The 22,805-nt window shown below is 37.0% G+C and overlaps 1 protein-coding gene across 1 annotated transcript; it reads right to left on the bottom strand.

The window, feature by feature from the left end:
- Positions 1-5,443: 5,443 nt before the first annotated feature.
- Positions 5,444-22,731, bottom strand: LOC140161058 (NEDD4 family-interacting protein 2-like). The gene is made up of 8 exons (XM_072184445.1): positions 22,516-22,731; positions 19,473-19,635; positions 18,142-18,290; positions 16,933-17,002; positions 15,740-15,864; positions 15,031-15,097; positions 12,658-12,802; positions 5,444-9,955 (listed from the first exon to the last, which is right to left on the bottom strand). The coding sequence occupies exons 1-7, from the start codon at positions 22,540-22,542 to the stop codon at positions 12,702-12,704; spliced, it is 702 nt and encodes a 233-aa protein (XP_072040546.1). The 5' UTR covers positions 22,543-22,731; the 3' UTR covers positions 5,444-9,955; positions 12,658-12,701.
- Between the last annotated feature and the right edge of the window lie 74 nt (positions 22,732-22,805).

The following is a 22,805-nucleotide window of genomic DNA, read 5'->3' as shown; positions in this document are numbered from 1 at the left end:
TGTTAAAATCTGATTTTTGCAAAACTCACTGACAAGTTTGGCAAAAATCCATTTTTCTTGTCTTGACAGGTGTCTAAATACCTAGTTTATATCATAATATCGATCAGATGTAAATCTTGTGATGTTATTATTCTAAATCCTTGTTTAACAAATCCTGGGATCCACTGTGCATGCTTCATGAAATACAGTTATTTTACTATGCACAAATGGAACATAATCTGATAGTGAAACTAATCTTGTTTTATCATTTGTTAATAAGTAAAAGCTCAAATTTGTTTGAAATTTTATCTGCGATTTGAGCAGGGTTTGAGCATAGATTGTAAAAAGACATGAGTAACTTGGATTTGCATGACTTACAACACAGACCCTACCCTAAAAAAAATGCTAGGGTCTGTGCTTACAACAAGTGGTGAAGTGGTAAAGAGGATTTCCATTTGAAATAAATTACTAGAGGGCGCTATTACACACAACTCACCAGTTCTTTCAATAGTCACAAATGCTGTTAAGTATAATCTTAGAGGGCGCTATTGCATGCCAAGGAGTGGATGTTTCTCATGTTCGGTGGGTACTGGTAACCATTTGCAGTCTTTTTTGGATTGAGGGAAATATGTTAAAATCATTATGCTTTTTTATTGAAAGATTTAATTTTATTGCATAAATTTTTGAGCAGTGGTGGCACCAGGAATTTTCTTGCAGGGATGTGGGGGGGGTCAAAGTGAAATTCAGGGGAAGAATCAACAAATTGTCCACAAAATTGGGTTTTTACAGGGAGGCAAGATTTCTGACCGCCACTGAGTGATGTAATAACAATTTTAGTTACATGTGTATGTCGGCAAAATTAACTTATGAACAAACCAACATGTTTTGTATTTAGTGTCGAGGAATTCTGGCAAAAAAGTGAAGAACACATATGAAATTATGATTAAAAAATGGTTTGGACACTCAATTTTGTTAAATTATGCAATGCAGTACACCCTGGCCCCCAACTCAACACAAAAATTGATAACCATTAGAGTTACTAAATAGTGCGGAAAAGGGGTAATTTTTTTGCCAGTAGCGAGGACCGGGAAATTGGAAAAATAGGGGGTATTTAATTTGGACAGTCCGCAAAATTTGACCGTGAAATCAGCAAAATAGGGGGTATTTAATTTGCACTGTCCGCGAAATTTGGATCAAAGGGATACTTGGGAAAATCCGGTAATTTTATGTCAATATTTAGTGTCACTGAAAAGGGGTGTTTGAAATTCTAGTCATTGAAAAGGGGTATTGGAAATTCTAGTCATTGAAAACCACAAAAAAGGGGTTGTTTTTGGCCAAATTTGAAAAATCATTGCAAAGGGGGTCTTTGAAAGATTTGGTAACTCTCATGGTTGCCAACTTTTGTGTTGTGTTGGGGGGGCTGGGAGTACACCATGCATAGGTCATAGGCTAATGAAAGTTAATAAAGTTTCCCATCACACATTTTTTTGTCAAGTGAGGAGGTGACTCTGTCATTATTCATTATTTGACCATATGTGACACGATCAAGGGAAATGAGTCGCATGTCGCTAATATTGATTTTGAGATATTGGCAAAGAAAATGTTAAAATTCTTTTGTTTTATATTGTTTTCAGTGATTGATAAATTGATGTAACTTCGCAAACAAAAGTCGTATCAACATGGGGTTTTCAATTTCTGAAAGCTCTAAACGTCCTCTTTAGAAATGTATGTACAACTCATTTTTGACCAGGGTCGACATGCGACTCATTCCCCTTGATCACGTCACATATGTGACTGTACACGACGAATGAGCCGTAAATTCCTCCCCCGGTCAATTTTGTTTTATTTTGTGTTTAGAAAATATGTGACATACGTGTCATGTCAAAAGGAGACACTTTTGGGCAGGTTATCAATTTTGAGGTTTTTACATATCTTAAATAAAGAGATATTTTGCTTCACAACACCGTTTTCCCCAATGAAATCGGACATTCCTAAGCGAAGATGTTGAGTTCGCAACTTATGGTATTATAAAATTGGAAATTGATATCGCCCTTTAAAAATGTTATTGACAATGTTGAGAGTAGGAATTACCTTGAAAAATGTCTCAAAAAATACAAGATGCCAGTTATATTCCGGTCTGAAACTATCAGACAATATTTTTAACATTAATAACATCACAAATTCAAAATAAAACCCAAATTGTGAAAAAATCACCCCGGCAGATTTTTGGCCATTTCTCTATTTACGATCCTGCCCAAAAGTGTCTCCTTTTGACATGACATGTTACATATACATCATAAGCTTTAAAATGGTATATAAGCGGGGTTATGGTTTGTTGAACTTTGCTCCTTCAACAAAATGGTAGCTTTTTTCTTTTCTACATGTGTCTCTTTTTCCACATTGGTGGCAATAAATATCAAACAGTCATAATTGGCGGTCATTTCAAATCATCCCCAAGTCTATGTACACATAGAGCTGTACATACGGGAACTTGATTGATCTCAGTCAGCTGGCGAGCGATGCAATCTCGCCCGGGTCAAAATTGCTCATGAATATGAAGTAGCCGTCTCGCCGATCGACCAATTAAAGGAGTATTTCATGATCCTAGCATCCTCTTTTTATGACATTTTTCAGTACATATCCACGAAAAAAGCATATTCCCAAAATTTTAGTTTATTCCGATTTTGTGTTTTGCGAGTTATGCATGATTATGTGTATTACACTGCTCCATAGACAATACGTTGTAATTTCGTTCTGGTGCACCAGAACGAAATTCAAACCCTGCGATATCTTTGCTAAACTAATTAATCTGCAAGAAATATTTTGTACATAAACATTATGTAGCCAGAGTATTCCAGTGATATAAAAATCTCAACTTTTTTTGAGAAAAGTGGGGGATGAGGCTGTGGATCACGAAATGCCCTTTTAAAAGCCTTGTTTGAAGTCAAGCTGGATGACGTCGTCAGAAAACCGTTAGCCAATCAAAAAGGACCAGTTCGTTATCATTGGCAGACTGTTTGTGTGGAGGGAGCGGAACCAAACTGGCTGCTTTGGAGACTAATTGATACATGCAGTGAATTGAGATATGGTTTAGTATCTTCTCAATCAGCCAAGTAAGCTCAATCTTAGCAGCCAAGTTAGCTTAATCAAGGCATTTGACTATGGTGTGCGTAGATCAAACTCTGGTGGCGGTTAGTATGCGCTTTATATTGAAAATTGAGTTTATTTGGCTTGACAATGAACTTGCTGCTAATTGTCTTGTTGTACTAGTATGTAACCCATACGAAAATCGGAAGCTGATCCAGGCAGCGAAGGTCATTTGTGGAATATCCAGGGTGCATGCTTCTTAGCTGCATGTCCCTGTGTTGTTTAATAGTTTTTGGGGCCGTAGTGGTCAGTGACAACCTGTGAACAGGCATGAGAATTTTCCTGCCAAATCAGGGTCGATCCTTCATGTAATTATTTTGTGTAAGCTAATCCTAACCCTAACACTAACCCTAATTTCTTGTAGAATTACATGAAGGAGTAACCCAAATCAGGAGTTCCTGCTTTTTTTGTTGCATGTTGTCCAAATTTCCGCATTTTTAGCTTGTTTTGGAAAATATTTGCTACATTTTTCGCTCATTTTCCTGCTTTTTCTGTTTTCTCATGGAAATCAATTCTCATGCCTGTGTAAAGTGTGTTGAGGCTTGTGGGTCAACATCTAGGCATTGTGCCTGTGTGTAACACGCTACAAATCACCGTGCACTTTTTTTCTCTCTCCGTTGCAACATGACAACATAAGAAATGAAGCAAAACTCATTGCATCTAGTCACATGGTTTATTTCTAACCGGTACTTTGACATTAATTTGCATCTCCCATATGGAGGAGTCTGGAGTAAGATAACAATTTACAGTTCCAAATTGGTAAATAAATTACAATAACAGTAAATGTATAATGGGTAATTATATATTTACTGTTATTGTAAATTTATTTTACCCTTTTAGAAATCAGATTTTTTGTGCATTTCATTTATTTGTTTTATACAGTAAAAGCCATCTTAGAAGTGATCTAATAATAATATGATTTTCTTTTTCACCTAAACATGCTTACAGTATTCACTGCCAACGCTAATCTGTAATCAAGGTTGTTTCTTTTAAAAACAATTCTTGTTTTAGGTTCAGTATGTAATTCAGCAAATCGAAAATTGCCGATTCATTCAGACAATATTCCGATTTGCTTAATTGTCATTCAACCCATAACAAGAATTGCTTTTAAAAGAAACAACATTAAGGGCTCGGTCACTCACTCTGATGTACTCTCAGGTCCCACAAAAGTACTCATTATACTGTGCTCAGGTGGGTGACTGAGCCAATGACAAAGTGTTTATAAATATGGTAAGGAATCAAAATATAAAAGTTGTACTTCTTTCATTCCAACATATGTGGCAATAAAAAAAGAATTTCCTCAGCAAAATCCTTCTTGCTTTCTATATTTAGCTGGTTCCATAGTACCGTACTGACGCGAGTATAGTCCCACCCCGTTTTTGGGTGAACATTTGTCAAAATTGGGGGTGGGACTATACTCAATTTCAAAAAAAAAAAAAAAAAAAAAATTTTTAAAGTTTTTTATTTTTTCGGTTTTGAAGTGTCCCTAGACCTAGACCTGAATGCTAGGATCATTCATGGTTGACCTAAAAAAAAAAAAAAAAAAAGATATTTTGTATTTTTAATATGAAAATTGATAATTTGTATTCATGTCATAGTCTATTAATGATTTCAAAATGCATTGAATTTGAATGCATTTTGAAATCATTAATAGATTATGACATGAATAACAAGTATCAATTTTAATATTAATAATAAAAAATATCTTGAATTTTTTTTTTTTTTTTTTTTTTAGGTCAACCATGAATGATCCTAGCATTTAGGTGTAGGTCCTGGGACACTCCAAAGCCGAAAAAATAAATAACTTACAAAAAAAAAAAAAAAAATTTAAATTTCTGAAATTTTTCAAAAATTTGGAGGTGGGACTTTACTCGCGTCAGTACGGTATTTATAATTGAAATCCATCTATGAAAGATGACCCTAATCTCTCACACAGGGAGTGTGAATTTCAAATGGGGATACCTGCAATGGGTGACTCCATTTGAAATCTACACCCTCCATATTGGAGGTCATGTCTTAATGTATGGATTTCAACTGGAATAGCCTAACCCATTACTGTCAGTTTGGTGGTGTCAGCACACAGAAAGTTGGAGCTCACAAACCAACTTTTGAAAAAGTTTTTTTGTGTTCAATTCCAAGCAACATCATCGATTCAAAACCCGATTTACAATTGGTCAAAAATAATCTTTTTAAATGCAACATTTGAGTAACAGCTTTTCTTTGATGTGAGCAAGATCCCCTCCCTGTGAGAGTAAATGCCCTTTAAATGCACCAAATGTGACAATTATATTCTGCAGTTGCACAGAATAATTTACTATTAATAATAATTACAATAGACATTCAAATACTATATACGCTGTTATTTTCATGAGGGTTTCATTTTCGCGAATTTCGTGAATGGACGTGCAGGCGCAAAAATAACAATGCACGAAAACATAGTTTGCACTTATATAAATTTCGCAAAATAAACAACTCATATTTCTAAAAAATCCCAAAATCGTGAAAAATTCTGTACACAAAAATAACAGCATATAAAATAATTACTTTTACAGTGCCAGTGCAAATATAGAAACACCGAGAATTGTGAATTAAAAACACCAGATTATCACCACCAGATAATTACAAAACTTACTGTTCATATAGAAATAAAAAAAAAGAATAGGGATGATCCCCAGAGGCTACTTGTCACTGACAAGGGGGAAATATTGATAAAAGCACCACATACTAGATGACTGATATGAAAATGCAACCCGAAGCAAGTATGGCAAAAGCCATTTCTGTACTAAAACGAGCACTGGCATTATCTTGCTTCCTAAGCAAGTAAATTACCCATTTTCTTGACTCTAAACTCTGCATTATACCAGATTGGGTGTGATTAATATCCTTTTTCTCAAATTTCGGTACCCTTTTCATGTTGAAAATGACCAAAATGAACTCTGCATTTTCTTTATCATAAAAATAATATACCCCTTACAAACCAATTATTAACAGATAATACCAGCATATTTCAATCAATCCAACCATTATCAATGTTCATCAGAGGTTTTTTTTTCTTCACTGGCCTCTTTAATGCACTTCAAAAGATCAATGGTCAAACTCTGCAAGGTTGTGAATTAGATTTCCTAGAAATTTTAATTCATTTCATCCGTCTTCTCAACCCTAATTAAAGTTATACTGTACACGCTTTTAAAAATGTATTTCATTATTTTTATATTTTTCATTATTTCTTCAAAGCTGATTTATTTTTGGCATATATTTTGTAGTGTTCGCGAATGTTCCTTAAATTAGCCAAATTCACCGTGTTTGTAGGAAATCGCAATTTTGTATTTACAAAATTAAAATTTAACATAATTCGAATATTTTGGCTTTAATGTTAACTTGGTTTGAATGTATATCAAAAGACTGGGCATTTTACTATATACAGAAAGGTTAGTGCCACTAAGTGGGCACCAAAAGCATGATTAACTGGAGAATAAATATTGTGTTCGTACTTTTGACAACATGTGCGATAACAGCAAATTTCTTAAAAATTAATTAATTTACATTTTTACTCCATGAAAACTGTACAGTGGGATATTTTCGCTGAGTTAATTTTTCACGATTATAACAATTCTGGACCATTTAGTGGGTGTTTAATTTGTGTTTCCAAATATATTCACAGTACTATGTGTAATAAATATTTTTGCAGGGTTAAAAAATCGTGGCCACCTGTTCGACTACGAAAAGCGCGAAAATTAAAGCTCAGCGAAAATTTCCCTCAATACAGTAGTTCTGCATCTTCACTTGGTTTGATAACCATAACCACTTTTGAACATTCTGGTATACATTATAATTATAATATTACTGATTTATATTACAAATTTGTACAAAGACTTGCTGTATGATCACAGGGAGGATATCTACACTTCCCATAATGCATTTCTTCCTTGTACTGATTTGCCATTTAGTGTAACATTTGGTTGATAGTGACAAGAAATACCTCAATGGCAAGGTCTGTAATGAGCTCGATTAATTCAGATATTTTTTGTTGCTATCGACCCATCAGATATATTGCTGATAACAATCATTAGGCAAACATGATGCATGCTGGGAACGAAAAAGGGCTCAAAAGATATCGAATTCATCACCCGCGACGGCCAATTTGAGCCCTTTTCATTCCCAGCATGCATCACTTTTGCGTATCAATTTGCTATCAGCACTAGATAGCAAATAAGTACTGGGAAGAAATACATTGTGGGAAGGAATGGCAAGATATCTTTTCTGGTATGATCCTATGTGGCAAAAACATTTCATTTTTACTGATTAAAGCTTCACATCTTGAATACCATACTGTACTCATTAACAACTAACAAGAGACCAGTGTTGTGCCCATGACTATGTCTTGGTATTACATAATTACTAAACATGTAGGATTTTCAGAAATAAATGCGATACACATTTTTATGTCACAAGGATTACATTGCAATTGTTGAAAAATAAAATAATGGCACATAAATTGACATTTATACGATTTGATTAGTATGTATATAAATCCAATTTTCACAAATTAAAAAAAAATGGGTGAATTGTTCAATATTCTTGACAACTTCCAATCAAATGACAATGTTAGCTTAACAGTCCAACCTCTTTTATCTGGCCATGATGGGGCCAAGGATTGTCTGAATAAGTGAAAACTCACGATTTTGTGTCATTCTGCATCGAATGTTTGATCAAAATTGGGTGCTGTAGTTTTTAGTCAAACACATACACTATGTTTAACAAAGCATTCCAAAAATCCAAGATTCCTGCATGCATGGATAAGGTATTAAAGCCATATTGTAACATTTCCATAAAAATAGATTAGTATTTCTATTCCATAAAATGTTAGCTTTTACTGTCAAATATGTCCCCTTTCAATTTTGAGCCAAACAACTGAGGAACTGAGGAAAATCCCGCACACCATACATGCCCTTAATCTTTATTCAGTTGAGATTGAATGTCAGGATCTTAAGTGTCTCAAATATTCAACAATTACACCCATAATAAACTCTTTTATATTGTACATGCACAGCAACTTAAGATACAATATGAGCTCAGAAACATATAAATATACAGGAATTGATGTTCATAAAGTTGGACCTACACAAGACTACACAAATTATACATTATTTTTGGCTACCATAGAAGTGGCTATTTATTCTCGCTGCAACACTTTCGAATATTTTCACTTGCTACCAAATAGCATAAAGTGATAGAATTTCCATTTCTTTATCGTAGCATATGTATGTAAATTTTGTCAAGCATCTATATTTTGTTAAGCTTGAAAGTGATAAAATGTCCACTTCTTAATCCTAGCATAATATTTAAATTTCTTCAAGCTTAAAAGTGATAAAATGTCCACTTCTCTAAAGATTTTTTCAAGCATAAAAGTGATAAATTTCCACTTCTAAAGTAGTTTCACAGTAGGCAGAAGACATGTATGTAGCTCATAGCATCGTTGATCTAGTAGTGCATGAGTATATCGTAACTCAACAACTACAATGCCCATTGAAATACAAGTTTTGGTGAACCTAATGAAACAAGGAAAGTGTCACAGAAACTTGTCTTATACTGTATAGTCTCAAGTATTTATATGTGCTTTATTCTGTGAAGCACGATTTCGTTTTATAAGAGATTAGCGGAAAGTGTTTCTAGAAGAAGTTACTTCTGTTGCTAGAGAAGCACATATTATACTTTGTTTCAGCTAGAGTTTGGTAGCGACGTCATTGTTTTTACACGGCTGCAATGCAACCATGATAACAAACTGTCTCTGCGTATATGCTCTGCATGATTGAGTTAGGGATGGCTTCGAAACTTGAGCACCATTTGCCTGCCGGTTCCATCTGGTTGGAGCCAGTTTCTATTGGTTTTTAACAATGGAACACGGTTCAACCGTCGTTGGAGTTTAGAAGCCATCCCTTAACGTGTGTGATTCAATACTGTGATCATCACCACCAATGTCAAGATGAACCCTCTATTAATTGGATTATATTGACTTCTGTATGGAAAGTTAAGCATAACTTAAGAATATCCTCCTCTCCATGCATCTTAGGGTACATGTAGGATTAAGGTTTGGGATAAGCATTTAAGGTGAGGCAACAACAAAACCCCTGTTCTAAGGGCCAAATAAACCCAGATTTTTTATTGGGGGATATTTATTTAGCCGTGTGAAATTTAAAAACAGCAGTGGATTGATTTTGCCCGAAATTGTTTTTTGTAAGGGTCATCTAGCCTCTTCCAGTAACAAAATGAAAAAACATCCTGACCCACCAATCGTACTTGGCAATTCCATACACCTGTAGAACAGGTTTTTTCTTGTAGCCTTAAGAGGAGGAGTGTATTCTATAGTTACTCTTCATTCTCCAATAAAGCCATTCAAATATTGTACACAACACATTAATTTCATAATAAAGTGAGTGTCTGCAGAACAGAGTCTGAGCTAGAAATTGAGGGTTGCCCGTCATTTGAATAAAATTGCCTGTCCTAATTTGACCTTTAAAAACATTTACCAGACATCTATAGCCCATTGGGGGTTCATGGCCTTGTTCTACAAATTGGGTCTACTAAAAAGATCAATTAGCTTCTCAAAACATACAATTTATAATATAGCATCTGTCAAAGGCATTAATTTTGCCTGTCCCAGGAGCAAACTGGCCGTCTAAAATGACGGCCAGACGGGTGGCTAGCTAAGACCCTGCTGCAGAAGAATTTACAGTCATTGTCAAGAGCTTTGCATTGCAGAAGGTAAAGGCTGGAGATATTGAAGCATCCTCAAGTCTTGGAAATGTGAGTTGTAATTACAGTGTGTAATCTGAAAATAAAAAGAGAAAATACTTTGAGTGTCCAACAATCCTGATTTTCCTGGGGTCAATTGTAGGTAAGATAAAAAATACATGACCTTTATCTCCCACACAGTGGGTGTAGATTTCGAATGGCGTCGCCCAATCCGGTAACCCCATTTGAAAAAATTTATACTGATTGTGTCTGAGATGAAGGATGTGTCTTCCAAAGGGATGTATGGATTTCAACTAGAACTGCCCATTGTCACTGGAAATATTCATTATCATCTTAAACATTTGATTTGTACCCATCCAAAACTAAGAAAACCTGTGCATTTAAACTTTTCTTGATACACAAACACAAAAGAGTTTTTCAGCTTTCGATGACCCAGTATTCGCCAATTACATGGTTCCGCCATGATGCAGATTTCACACCACCAAATAGTATATATGGTTGTGCGCCCTTGAATTTCACTTCTCAGAAAAACCCATTGATTCTGAATTTAAGCATTAAAATGAGCAGAAATTTGCATAATTTTAGCCAAATTTGGATTGGTCATGATTAGTAATATTAATTCCTGCAAGTGTACCACAGATGGGAGAGATTGAATAACTTTTAATGATTTTAAGCAGCCTTTTCTTTACAGAAACACCGGCATGGTTTTGCCTGAAAAATAGGAAATTCCCAGACATCGTAGACTTTGAGGGCCAGTCGTAAAAAATAATGACGGTCAACCTATATTTTTTCCCAGCCAGAGGGATCAGGCAAGGGCTGATTTCAACCATCATAGCTGTCGCTTAAAACTGAGTCGCTCCTGTGAAGAAAAAATGATGTTTTCTTAAGGCAAATTTAGCACATATCTCTATGGGACTCTGATTTGGTGGTGTGAGATCTGAATGGAGCTGTGTGTGTGAGTCTCAACTTTTGATTGAGCAAGTTAGCCCTGTGCCTAATTCGTGTTTGGATTCACCGAAGAAGTGCATTGACTGAATTTATGTAATTAAAGGCTAAAATTGAAGAGAACTGCAACATTTGCTACTAATATATACCAGTGCTAAGGTGAGTTTATGACCCGAAATGTGTGTTTGAGTGAAAGATTGCATTTCGTAGAGTGACTTAGGCCCATGCAATGTAATCATAATATTTTGTAAGCTTACATCATCAATGGCATGCAATGACTCAGTGCCAGATAGAGAACTCATGAAATAGGCGCCTGGATCAGGTAAGCTTACGGGTTGTGTGTTGGTGGGGGGGGGTAGGTAGGCTAAGCTTATGATTCCACTACTGGTAACCCAGGTAATGTTTACAATCATGATGCTATGCAATGACTCAATGCCAGATGTAGAAGACATCAGTATATGGTGGCACGTGGGCTAGGGCACTGGTTGGAGCTCATAAAATGTGTCCATGGATCAGGTAAGCTTATGGGGGGGGGGTAGACTTAAGATTTCACTAATAGGCCATATAATTCAACACTTATAATTCAGACATTGTGGTCATGTTCTTCTTTGTTTTTGTGTGTCTGCCTGGTTACTTGTCCCTCTTGACTGTAAATTGCTGAAAGCCTAAGTCTTGGTGAATTTTTAACATGGTAATCACAATGCTATCTTCAGTAGATAGCAGATGTCACAGACACAATGATTCTGCTTGAAAATTTTTTTTTACCAGCTTCTTGCTCAAATTATGCTAAAAATAAGTTAATTAGATTAAAATAGTCTAAAATTAAGGATAATCAGAAACATGTTGCATCATGCAAGGAGAGCCTTGAACTGACATGACATGAAAGGAAGAATTACACAATGTTATATGACTGGTTCAATTCCCATTCATGCATGCTGCCAGATCAAGGCTCTCATTGCAATGGCGGAACCATGCAATGGGTGAATACCATATTGATCACAGATGCTTTCCCGGGGGGCACTTGTATTTCAAGGTGGACACCATGCTCGTGTAAAAAAACAAGTAAGAAGGGTTGTTTTTCAGCATTGGGCAAGTACCTGTTTAGGGTGTAAAAAACGCCAAAAATCAGGAAAAAGGGTATACTTTTCCAAGCACAATACTTGCTATAGGGTACCAAAGTTTAATGGCAACATAAAAAAGGGTGAAATAGGCTATGTTTGGCTTCTATCAGTACAAATCGTAGGGTAAAACATTAAGAAACATCAAACTACTTATATTAAACACGAACCTGAACATGAATTTTTACTTTCTTAGTGTTAAAAAAATGACAAAATACTTGTTTAGGGTATGTTTTGCAAGCGCTGAGTAATACTCGTTTAGGGTGCGTTTTGAGAGTCCATACATGAGCATGGTGTCCATCACGTAATGTAAGTCCCCCCGGATGCTTTTCAAGCTCATGGCATCTTGTACAGCACTTGATAGCCTCAATAAGTCATATTACATTGTGATTTTTATACTGCCACTAGTGCTTATATAGCCCACGTAATGCCTTGTGTGATTTATATGTTCCGACTGCCATATGCATCTTCAAATACTGCTTTTGGGCATTACAAGGCTTTTTAATAATTGCTGATTTTACCAAAATTTGGAATTCTTTTAATTTTTTTAGGGATTTTTATCGTATGGGTTTTGCATTTTTTAAATAGCTTATCCAAAAGTACCCATCCATAAGGTGGGTTGAGGATTTTTCCACCCGTCTACTTTTGATATTGCCCGTCAAAAAGCCGGGTGGACGGGTCTCTGGCTAACACCTTGATACAAACGTCCACTCACCTTGTTACTGTTGTAGGATTTACATGTATGACGTAGTCTCTGTGTTACATATGATACCATACAATACGAGATGGGGACATACCCCTTGCTATTTGGTTCTTGATCTTTGCATACATGTAGATTCCTCTAGCAAATATCAGAACCCCTGCAATGGAAAAACAAGTGAATAGATTCATATATTTGATGTGTGGCTCACTGTATCCAGAAATACCCTCTATGTACCCTACTAAGAAGGCCCCCATCCACATGTTTTCACTCTCAGCCCTCTTCCCAGATTGCACTTTTTGTCTTTTGTCAGACATCAAGCATCTATGGCACCACCGATATGATGCAAATAGTCAATGCAACAGTATCTGATCAAATGAGACCAAAGCTGGAAATTGTGAGAATTCAGTTATTACCATTCCTAACTCAGTACCTCAGCTTACTGATGTTGAAGTCCCTTGCATACTTCCAAAGTTATTTTAATAACTTCTTTATGTCCATCTTCATATATACTTCATTGTGTTTTGCTCCTTATTTTTGCCTATATCCCAATTTCATTATTGCTGTCTTTGGTCTGATTGGATCAGATTGTGCAATAATATGATTATATACCTCATTATATTCCTTTAATCTGATTGGTTAAAAGTGCGGTCATTGAATTAGCTATGCCCTCAAAATGAACTATGACTGCTTTATTCGGGACATGGTTAAAATTATAGGCCAGCGGTGATCTCAAAACCATGGCCGAGGGTCATATAATTTTAACTATGTCCCTCATAGCAGTCAATATTTGTATATTATGTATCTAATAAGTAGCCCTCTTTCAAATATGTGTATCTTGGTTGTCTGTTGGGAAGTCAACTTGAAACTCATTCCCACAATACTATATGCATATTGCCATAACAAAGGAGATGGATTTACTTCTGATCTGTACCTTCTGTTATGCATATATGCCTAATTAGCTTGTGTTCCGGTCTGCGATTTAATTAGTTCCACTGTTATATATCTCAATTACTGTAACACTGATTTGAAAATTCACACACTCTGCTTTTGCAACTCTTTTTACATACTACATGTATTGACATGTTAGGGCATGGGTCTGACAGTGAAACGTGGATAATTAGCCAAATTTGCACGCCAATGCTGTACAGAAGTTGCCGCGAATCACAAAATTTGACACACGTATGGGGGCCGCCATGGGGTGCTAACAGTGTGTCCGCATCGCATAAAGTACACATTCACGGTGTCAATGACCGTGAGCTTGACAACGACTTCTGTATAGACTGATTCCAAGTCGTACATAGCAGGACTTGTTATGATTGTAATTTAGAGCTGTTCTGTTTTATGGATGGACCTTGGTCAGTTTTATGTATTTAATAAAGTTAAGTTCATTGATTGTACATGCTATAAAGCGGGCTAAAAACATGACAAGTTCACAAATAAAGTACCTTTTCAACATTTGAAAAAATACGCATATAGCAGGCTTGGAACAGTCTGCAGTGGATCATGGAAATAGTACTACTATTTCCATGAGTGGATACAGCAAATGGCAATTTTAGTGCTTAAAGCGTGAGCATCATGTGTGATGCACACATTATATCATGGCAGCGTTCCAGGCGTATGCGATGGCAGGGTAATGGCAGCTTCCACAGTTTTATTACTTTTATATAGAGTGACACTTCCCAATCTTTTGTATTCCCTGGTTAGGGTTTACTAGAGCCTGGTGGTCAAAAACCAACATGTCAATGAGAACTACCTTCAAATCAGGACGTTAAGAGCTCAAAAACTTACGAACCCGGTAAATAATGCCTTACGTTATTTTTAGAAGCATTCAACAGGAGATATCAAGGACTCAGTGCAACAAAGGCTCGGCTCCATTAGCTCCATTAGCTCACCTGGATAGTGATGTGTATCCATGCATATGAATAACATCACCCAAGGGAGTCAGGGTTGATGATTTTAATCTGACTTTTTAATATTTTTTTAATTCCACGATCTGCTATACCCCATGAAAAATTCAAAAGAGACCAGTGGAATGCTGGACATATATATGCGCAATCCTATCAGGTATTTACAAAAATTCAAAACATGTTTTTACATGTGAAAATTTAAAAAAAAACAATTTGGTAAAAATCATGGGAAAACCCTGTTGAAGATGAATTTATAGCAATAGATAAAATGTAATCATAGAGGTATCGTAATTGTATCCAAAAGTTGTAAAAGCATTAGAAATGAAGCAAAACAGTCAATTTAAGAAAAAAATTGTCAAAATGAAAAAGTTGATTTAAATCAATGATTTAAAAAAAAAATCAATGATTTAAATCGTGTGGTTTAAATCAAACAACCCTTTGTTGCACTGAGTCCTTGATATATAGTACAGCAACTTACCACACAGAAGTAATGCTATCATGAGACAGGTAGCACTTCTCATATATTCGTCACAACAATCTGTGTACTGAAAATACCAATATTGAGAACATGTTATAACGAATACAACATTGAACAGGGGAAAGGGGGCACATTTGATGTACCATGTGTTCCAACAATTTTGTCCAGGATTGAAGTTTGTTGCATAAATTTGATATCATTAAAAAGTTTACATGTGGGCCTATCTTCCTCTAAATTTGATGACATCATATGGAAACGGAAAGCTTGGCTGGCCAAGGTAGATCCCTATGTGCACCCGTGGGGTCTGTGGTTCAAAACCATATCCAAGAAAAAATGTTTTCTCTTCTTCCTTCCTTCCTCCTCACCAAAAAAAAATGGTTCAGTTAGGGTTAACACAATACTTAAACACACATTTGATTTGTTAATCGCCTTACTACATATACATGTAGATGTCTCAAAGTACTGGTACTTGAATATCAAAGAATCAGATAACTTCCTCCAGGAGTGCTGTCATCATGAATATCCAAACAGCACCAGGATGGATTGGGACAGCAAGAGGTTAAAATCCTACTCTTTTTGAAACTGACTGCAATATACCTGTACATGTACAGGTATGGCTCTCATGTACAAGTATGGCTCTCTGTACATGGAACAGGCAGCTTAACATCCCCACCAAAGGACAGAATACTATCATGGTTCATATACTTACCATGGCAATAAATGTCCATTTAATCATAGATGCTCCCATGCCTGATATGGCCCCATATCTACCAGCTATGCTGAAGCACAGGCAATATGCAAACAAGAAGCCTATCCAATTGAATAGGAATCCCACTGTGAACAAAAATAGGGAAAAAAATGAGAGCAGTTGTCCAAAACCATCACAGGCAAACAAATTTTGGGCCACTGCAAAAGATTGGAGCAGCTAAGGACTCATATCTAAAGGCTCTATAAATGATCTCAGCTAAAGTATTATATAATTCAACTTTGTAGGGTTGGCTTTAAGGTGAAATAAGTCACTAGGTTTTTTTTTTCATATGAAAAAATTGGCAACACGGAAGGATAATTGATAATTAGGTCCATTCAATTGCATGTAGCTGCAAGTGGCCATACAGACCAACACTGCAAACATTGAACATTGACATGAAAACCTGTGCAATTGGCTATTTTTCGCACAATTCCCCATGAAATTGATTATTTTTTCCACACATATCGATGGACCCTGAATTTATAACTACAGTCAGAAATTCAACTGAATAAATATACACAATGTGCCATTCTAAGCAAGTGCATAATCCCACACATCTGCTGCATCTCATAACCTTGTAGACTAGAAAAAAAGCATAATAATTAGCCCCAATTCTTTAAATAAATTTGATTCGATTTAAATTAGACAATATAACTGTGTCCTATCTGTTCGGAGGTCTTTGCCTGAAATCAGAGGCGATTGTTATGGGCCAAGATAATTTGCTCCCAAGGAAAAAATAACACCCTGGCCCAACACAAACGTCTACGATTTCACGCGATGACCGTAAAAACGGACAGAGCAAAGTTATTATTGTCATTCATTACCACCGTTTTCAGGTTTGCTTCATAAAAATAACAACTTTTTTTGTTGAAAACGTATCTTCAGTTCACTATAATAGTATACATGTCGCACAAGTACGCAAGCTTCTCGTGGTGAATTCTACATGCTTGCGTTTTAAAAAACGATACTCAAATGTAGCTTATGCGTGAGATTGGAACAATTATGCACTTTGCAATTGTGAGACTTTGCAGTCAATTGTGAGATATTAACGACCTGCATTTGCGTCCAAATTATTATTACAAATAATAAGATATGATGGGATAATATGCATCCTGTATGTTCATGAGGTTATAAATTAAGAATGAGCAACTTACATGAGAAAGCTATGATGAATATAAGATCATTGCCTAATGCTGTTCCATTGTCTTCCTGAAGGTCAGATTCCTGTTATAAAATCAATGAGACACATAATTAAGCATGCCATATAATTAGTACTGATTAGGTATGCACAATTTGTTCACAGTTTTGCGATGAGTTCCAGTGACTAGCACATCACAGCATTTCTGGTATTTAGAAAGAGCTGGAAGAGTAGTTTTCTGTATAAATTTCTTGTTTGGTATGCAGCATTTTGTCTGGCAAAAAACGACAGCAAAGTTCTACTTCACAGATATCATGTACTTATTATAAAAACAGGGGAGTTGTTTTGTGCATCAGCGGAAATCTAGGAAATAACGCTGACGAAACTTCGGCCAGGCACAAGTGACCTGGTGAAGGGGGTCGTCGTTGATAGCTGGTCGGGGTATTTTTACATGACAGGCAAGTGTAGCCGACAATCGGGCATTACCCTGATCGGTACAGACTGTAATGAGGTCTTTTAATCACGGATCATCTGACTGCCCCGCCATTACCAGATGAACCACAGGCAATGCGGAGATTTTTTTGTCAAAGACCTTAACCAGTGTGCCATGCTGCTTTGCTTTGCACATTTTCAATATTAATGCCAAAATGAACTGCTCAATTTCTATGATATAAATACCCTGAGTGCCAGTTATTCATACCCTTTGAAATACCCCCAAATGATTAATAAACTCCATTTTATTAATTTTCAGGAGCAAATCAAAGGCAATGAGCACAATCCTGGTTTCCCAATACTGTATTTTTAAAATCTAACAAAATGAAACCCTTTTGTAGATAAGTGCTTGTCAGCTGTAGAACTAGCCCCGTTCCACAAACTGTGATGCCTCTCGTATAGCGAGCGAAGCGAGCACCAAGCGTAGCGAGGGGTGGAATATCTTGGATCATCATCATAGGTATAAGAGCCTGTGCTAGTCAGCTGTACAATACCGGCAAGGGCTTAGGCAGCCAGCCGTGTAGGGAGTGTTTTACACACCCAAATTTGTAAATATATACACACCCAGTTTTTGTCCACATGGCCTATACTTTGTACACAAATCTTAAATTTACACACCCAGTTTTTTTAATTTACACACCCAAACCTTCAAATCCTGCCCAAGACCCTGAATACCAGTACATGTATATCCCAACCCTACTCTTTTCCGAGTACATGTACACTTGAAACTTACCGAGAGTAAGCCTGCTTGGACAAGTTTCTGTTCCAGAGATCGTTGTGCTTGTGACTGTCTATAGCTCTCCTCGTCATCCTTCAGTAAGGGTCTGTCATCAGCTACGTAGGGCGGTGGAGGCTCATCTGGTATCTCAATGGTCTGTGCTTCTGTTTAGGAACAAACAAACATCACTTGTAAAAATTTAAACAAGTCATAATCTCGATCAATTTACAATGTACATGACTTTTCTTTACTTTTCTATATACATGTACAATGTAGAATCTGATGAGCAAGATGTAATTTAATCATTTTCACCTGTACATTTATGGGCTTCTGTACTTTATACTTTACTAAGCAATATGGACTTGTGGAGGCACAATAAGAGCCAGAGTCAAGCCTACCTTTATTATGAGCAGGACTGTTTGGTGATGTGTCTGCTGGGGAGGGTGGAGGTACAATAAGAGCCAGAGTCAAGCCTACCTTTATTATGAGCAGGACTGTTTGGTGATGTGTCTGCTGGGGAGGGTGGAGGCACAATAAGAGCCAGAGTCAAGCCTACCTTTATTATGAGCAGGACTGTTTGGTGATGTGTCTGCTGGGGAGGGTGGAGGCACAATAAGAGCCAGAGTCAAGCCTACCTTTATTATGAGCAGGACTGTTTGGAGATGTGTCTGCTGGGGAGGGTGGAGGCACAATAAGAGCCAGTGTCAAGCCTACCTTTATTATGAGCAGGACTGTTTGGTGATGTGTCTGCTGGGGAGGGTGGAGGCACAATAAGAGCCAGAGTCAAGCCTACCTTTATTATGAGCAGGACTGTTTGGAGATGTGTCTGCTGGGGAGGGTGGAGGCACAATAAGAGCCAGTGTCAAGCCTACCTTTATTATGAGCAGGACTGTTTGGTGATGTGTCTGCTGGGGATGGTGCAGGTACAATAAGAGCCAGTGTCAAGCCTACCTTTATTATGAGCAGGACTGTTTGGTGATGTGTCTGCTGGGGAGGGTGGAGGTAGAATAAGAGCCAGAGTCAAGCCTACCTTTATTATGAGCAGGACTGTTTGGTGATGTGTCTGCTGGGGAGGGTGGAGGCACAATAAGAGCCAGTGTCAAGCCTACCTTTATTATGAGCAGGACTGTTTGGTGATGTGTCTGCTGGGGAGGGTGGAGGCACAATAAGAGCCAGTGTCAAGCCTACCTTTATTATGAGCAGGACTGTTTGGTGATGTGTCTGCTGGGGATGGTGCAGGTACAATAAGAGCCAGAGTCAAGCCTACCTTTATTATGAGCAGGACTGTTTGGTGATGTGTCTGCTGGGGAGGGTGGAGGCACAATAAGAGCCAGTGTCAAGCCTACCTTTATTATGAGCAGGACTGTTTGGTGATGTGTCTGCTGGGGAGGGTGGAGGCACAATAAGAGCCAGTGTCAAGCGTTGAGGTTGCTGTTGCTGATCACATTCCTGCTGTTGCTGATCCGTTGCCTGATGGCTTACTCCACACTGAGCATCGTCTCTACAAACCTATATCAATTAATATATACCGATAGTAAATTTCATAAAAAAGAATGATCATAATCAAGTAATCTGAGTAAGACCCAACACTTGTGCTGTGCACCAATTTTTCAATTGGACTATTCAAAATGTGACATGTACACCAATTACAGTCCCAAAAATGGAATACTTTTTAGTTGGCCTCAATTCCAAAACATTTAGTGATAGTTAAAAATGGTTAAAATGCGATCCCCAACCCTTTGGTTACCAATATTGATTACCTCAAGTGGCCTACTGCAATGACCAGATATGACCTAGTGTGATTTCCATGTTAGTTTGCAAATAGAATTCAATGTCATGTCATGTTGTCATGTTATTAAGGACAACTAAAAACTGATATGAGGTAAGTTTTATCTGTTTGGAATCTATATTGACTATTCTGAGGGAATTATTTACTGCAATGTACACAAACCAACTAAGGGGGCTGTCATTTTCTTCGTAAGGGGGGTCATGAATATACTGGGGGGTCATAGAATTTTGAGACCAAAAATAGGGGGGTTATAATTTTGTAACAACCACAATTTAAACCTTTTACACAAAATGTGCACACAATCTTTAGTTATCCAATGCAAGATTTTTGCACGCTCCGTGCGCCTTCTACCCCTTCTTTGCGCTTACGGTAAAAAACTTTTAACACGTTTCGCGCACTCCGCTCTAAAATTTTGCGCCTTACTTCCAGCGGGAGGGGGCGGGATCATAAAATTTTTGACCCGTGATAGGGGGTCGTAAAAATATTGAGCCCGCGATAGGGGGGGGATCATAAAAAAATTGACTCCGGTCACCGACATATTCATGACCCCCCCCTGCCGAAGAAAATGACATCCCCCTAATGGCTCATATGGACATGGTGTACTGTAGGAACCCATGGATTTAATTAATGTAATATCAGTGATATGAGGTAACCAGGAGCTGCCATTTTCACATGTTTCTAGTCGGGATTTTACGTTGTCAATATTACTTTCGCATGGACGGACATTTTTTTGCGGGCTTGCTAGGATTCTAGCGAGTAGATTTCTTGCAATATTTGGCTTATTTACCATCCAATTTATATCCTTCAATGTACCTGTATATCGTTTGCATATCAAGCGCAGTCAAAAAAAGTTTTTTGATGTTTCTGATCATCACGATGAAACATTTTTAGGCTAATGGAACTCGTTTGTTTCCTATTGACCGCCCGCATCACCTTTTCAATTTGACTAAAACTTTCATTATTTTTTATAAAAAAGTCAATTATCTGAAAATTGAGATGGAATTAATCAAAATTGAAACTCTCAAAATGTCTGACATCCCCTGCTGATCATAATCAGCCGTTTTTCTTAGTTGTAGGGGTAGAGCATGTGGTAAATAATGGAAATTTACGGATTACCTCATCATGTTTCTAGTGATTACAAAAATTGCAAATTTCTTTTCATTTTAATAAAAAAATCCAAATCTTTTCTCAATCTGTTGCAAAATGTCTGTAATGATGATCTAAGCATTAATACCTGTTTTGAAATGGCCTTTCATCAACAATATATACTTTGGTACTGGTGGGGCACCTAAATTTGAAGAAAGCTGTTCATAAAATCATTGTCGATTTTGTTGACATAATGGATAATGAAATAGTGACCTCGTCCTTTTTTTCAAACATCCAATCGGAAACTAATCATAATCGCAAAACGTTAAGTGTGTAAATCCCATTGACACACAAAATGGCATACATATGTAAGCCAGTCTCAGTGTACAAACGGCGTACACGAGACTGGCAAGCTAGTCTACATACATGTTTCCAGATACAAATTTGGAAATTATCGGGAAACTACTGGACTCACTACACTTGGTTTCAGAGAAGAACAATTGGCAGTCCCTTGCTCAGCCTCAGATTGCCGCGAGCGCCGTTATTTAATAGTGTTATTGTAAATGAGCGACGTACGCGGAGCTTTGTGTTTACTTCAAGGGCACCGATCTATATCTGTGCCAACCAATGATATGATGCACAATAGGCCAATCAGATTTTTTAAGCTGTTGCTACTATTTAGGTATGCTAGGTGAATTCAAATTTGCCATCAAATTGCATCGTTTTATATATCAAATTAAAGCCCTTGAGTAAACTAAGCCAAAACTGAAAACCTTTTTTCATAGCACTTTCCGTAGCAAAGTTACATCTTGTCAAAGATTGACTTTCATCAAAAAGATTCAGCTAGCAAAATTCCCCAAAACGGCATTTCGGGGTGTTTCTAGATCTTAGTCTCATGGCGATGGCAGCTTTTTTTAATGGAACTGCTATTAAAATCCCTCTAACATTCCGTGTGCGATTGTAGTTTCACCATAAAAAATCATATATTTGGGTCAAGTGAAGTATAGAAAACATATTTATGTAGGTTTCCTTCACCCACCTATTCTCGAAAAAAATTCAAATTTCTATGTAAATATGCATTGTGTTGGGGCCCGGTCTCGGCGAATTCGCTGACTAGTAAATGTGTTAACTAAGGTTTGCCTAGGTTACCTATACTATTGTCAGATAATTGATTCAGCCAATCAGAACCCCCTTCCGTGTAAGTACGCTCTGCACGCTCTCAAAATGTAAACATGTGCCGTTCTTCTCTGACAAAAACTTTTAACTCATTGCTCAACAGAAGAAAATACAATATAATTTACTTATCATGCACATAGAGTACTGACGGAGTGCTGTGCTGTGGAACTCAATCTTCAAGCAACGGTAAATGCCACATTTGATGACTATCATTTGAAGGCATATCATAGATGATAGACAATTTAATATTCAGACAATGAATTGGATGATCGATTGCATGATTGATTTTAAAATGATTTGATAATGAAAATGAAATTATTGAAAAAGTTTAAGCTTACCTCCTCGTATTTTGGTGGCTCTTCCATAACTCACTCACCAGCCACTACGGTAGAAACCTAGACACACAATTCTAGGTCTCACAAACTTGGAAAATGAGTTGAATTATCCTCTTAATATGGCAAAATCATGGACTTTGTTTTCACGTCGGACACTAAATTTCCAGTTTTTGTTGTCGTCAGTCCAAAAACACTTCCGGTTGTTGTCATCCGGGCATTCTGCAATCTCATTCCAAAATGTAATCGTGTGCGGCGTTCATACACAAAATTTTGATGTAAATTACGACGATGAC

The sequence above is a fragment of the Amphiura filiformis genome, chromosome 9 (genome assembly GCF_039555335.1).
Source record: "Amphiura filiformis chromosome 9, Afil_fr2py, whole genome shotgun sequence".
NCBI classification, from domain to species: Eukaryota; Metazoa; Echinodermata; class Ophiuroidea; order Amphilepidida; family Amphiuridae; genus Amphiura; species Amphiura filiformis.
Note: the sequence above shows the minus strand (reverse complement) of the source record. Positions and strands in the feature narration are given on the sequence as shown.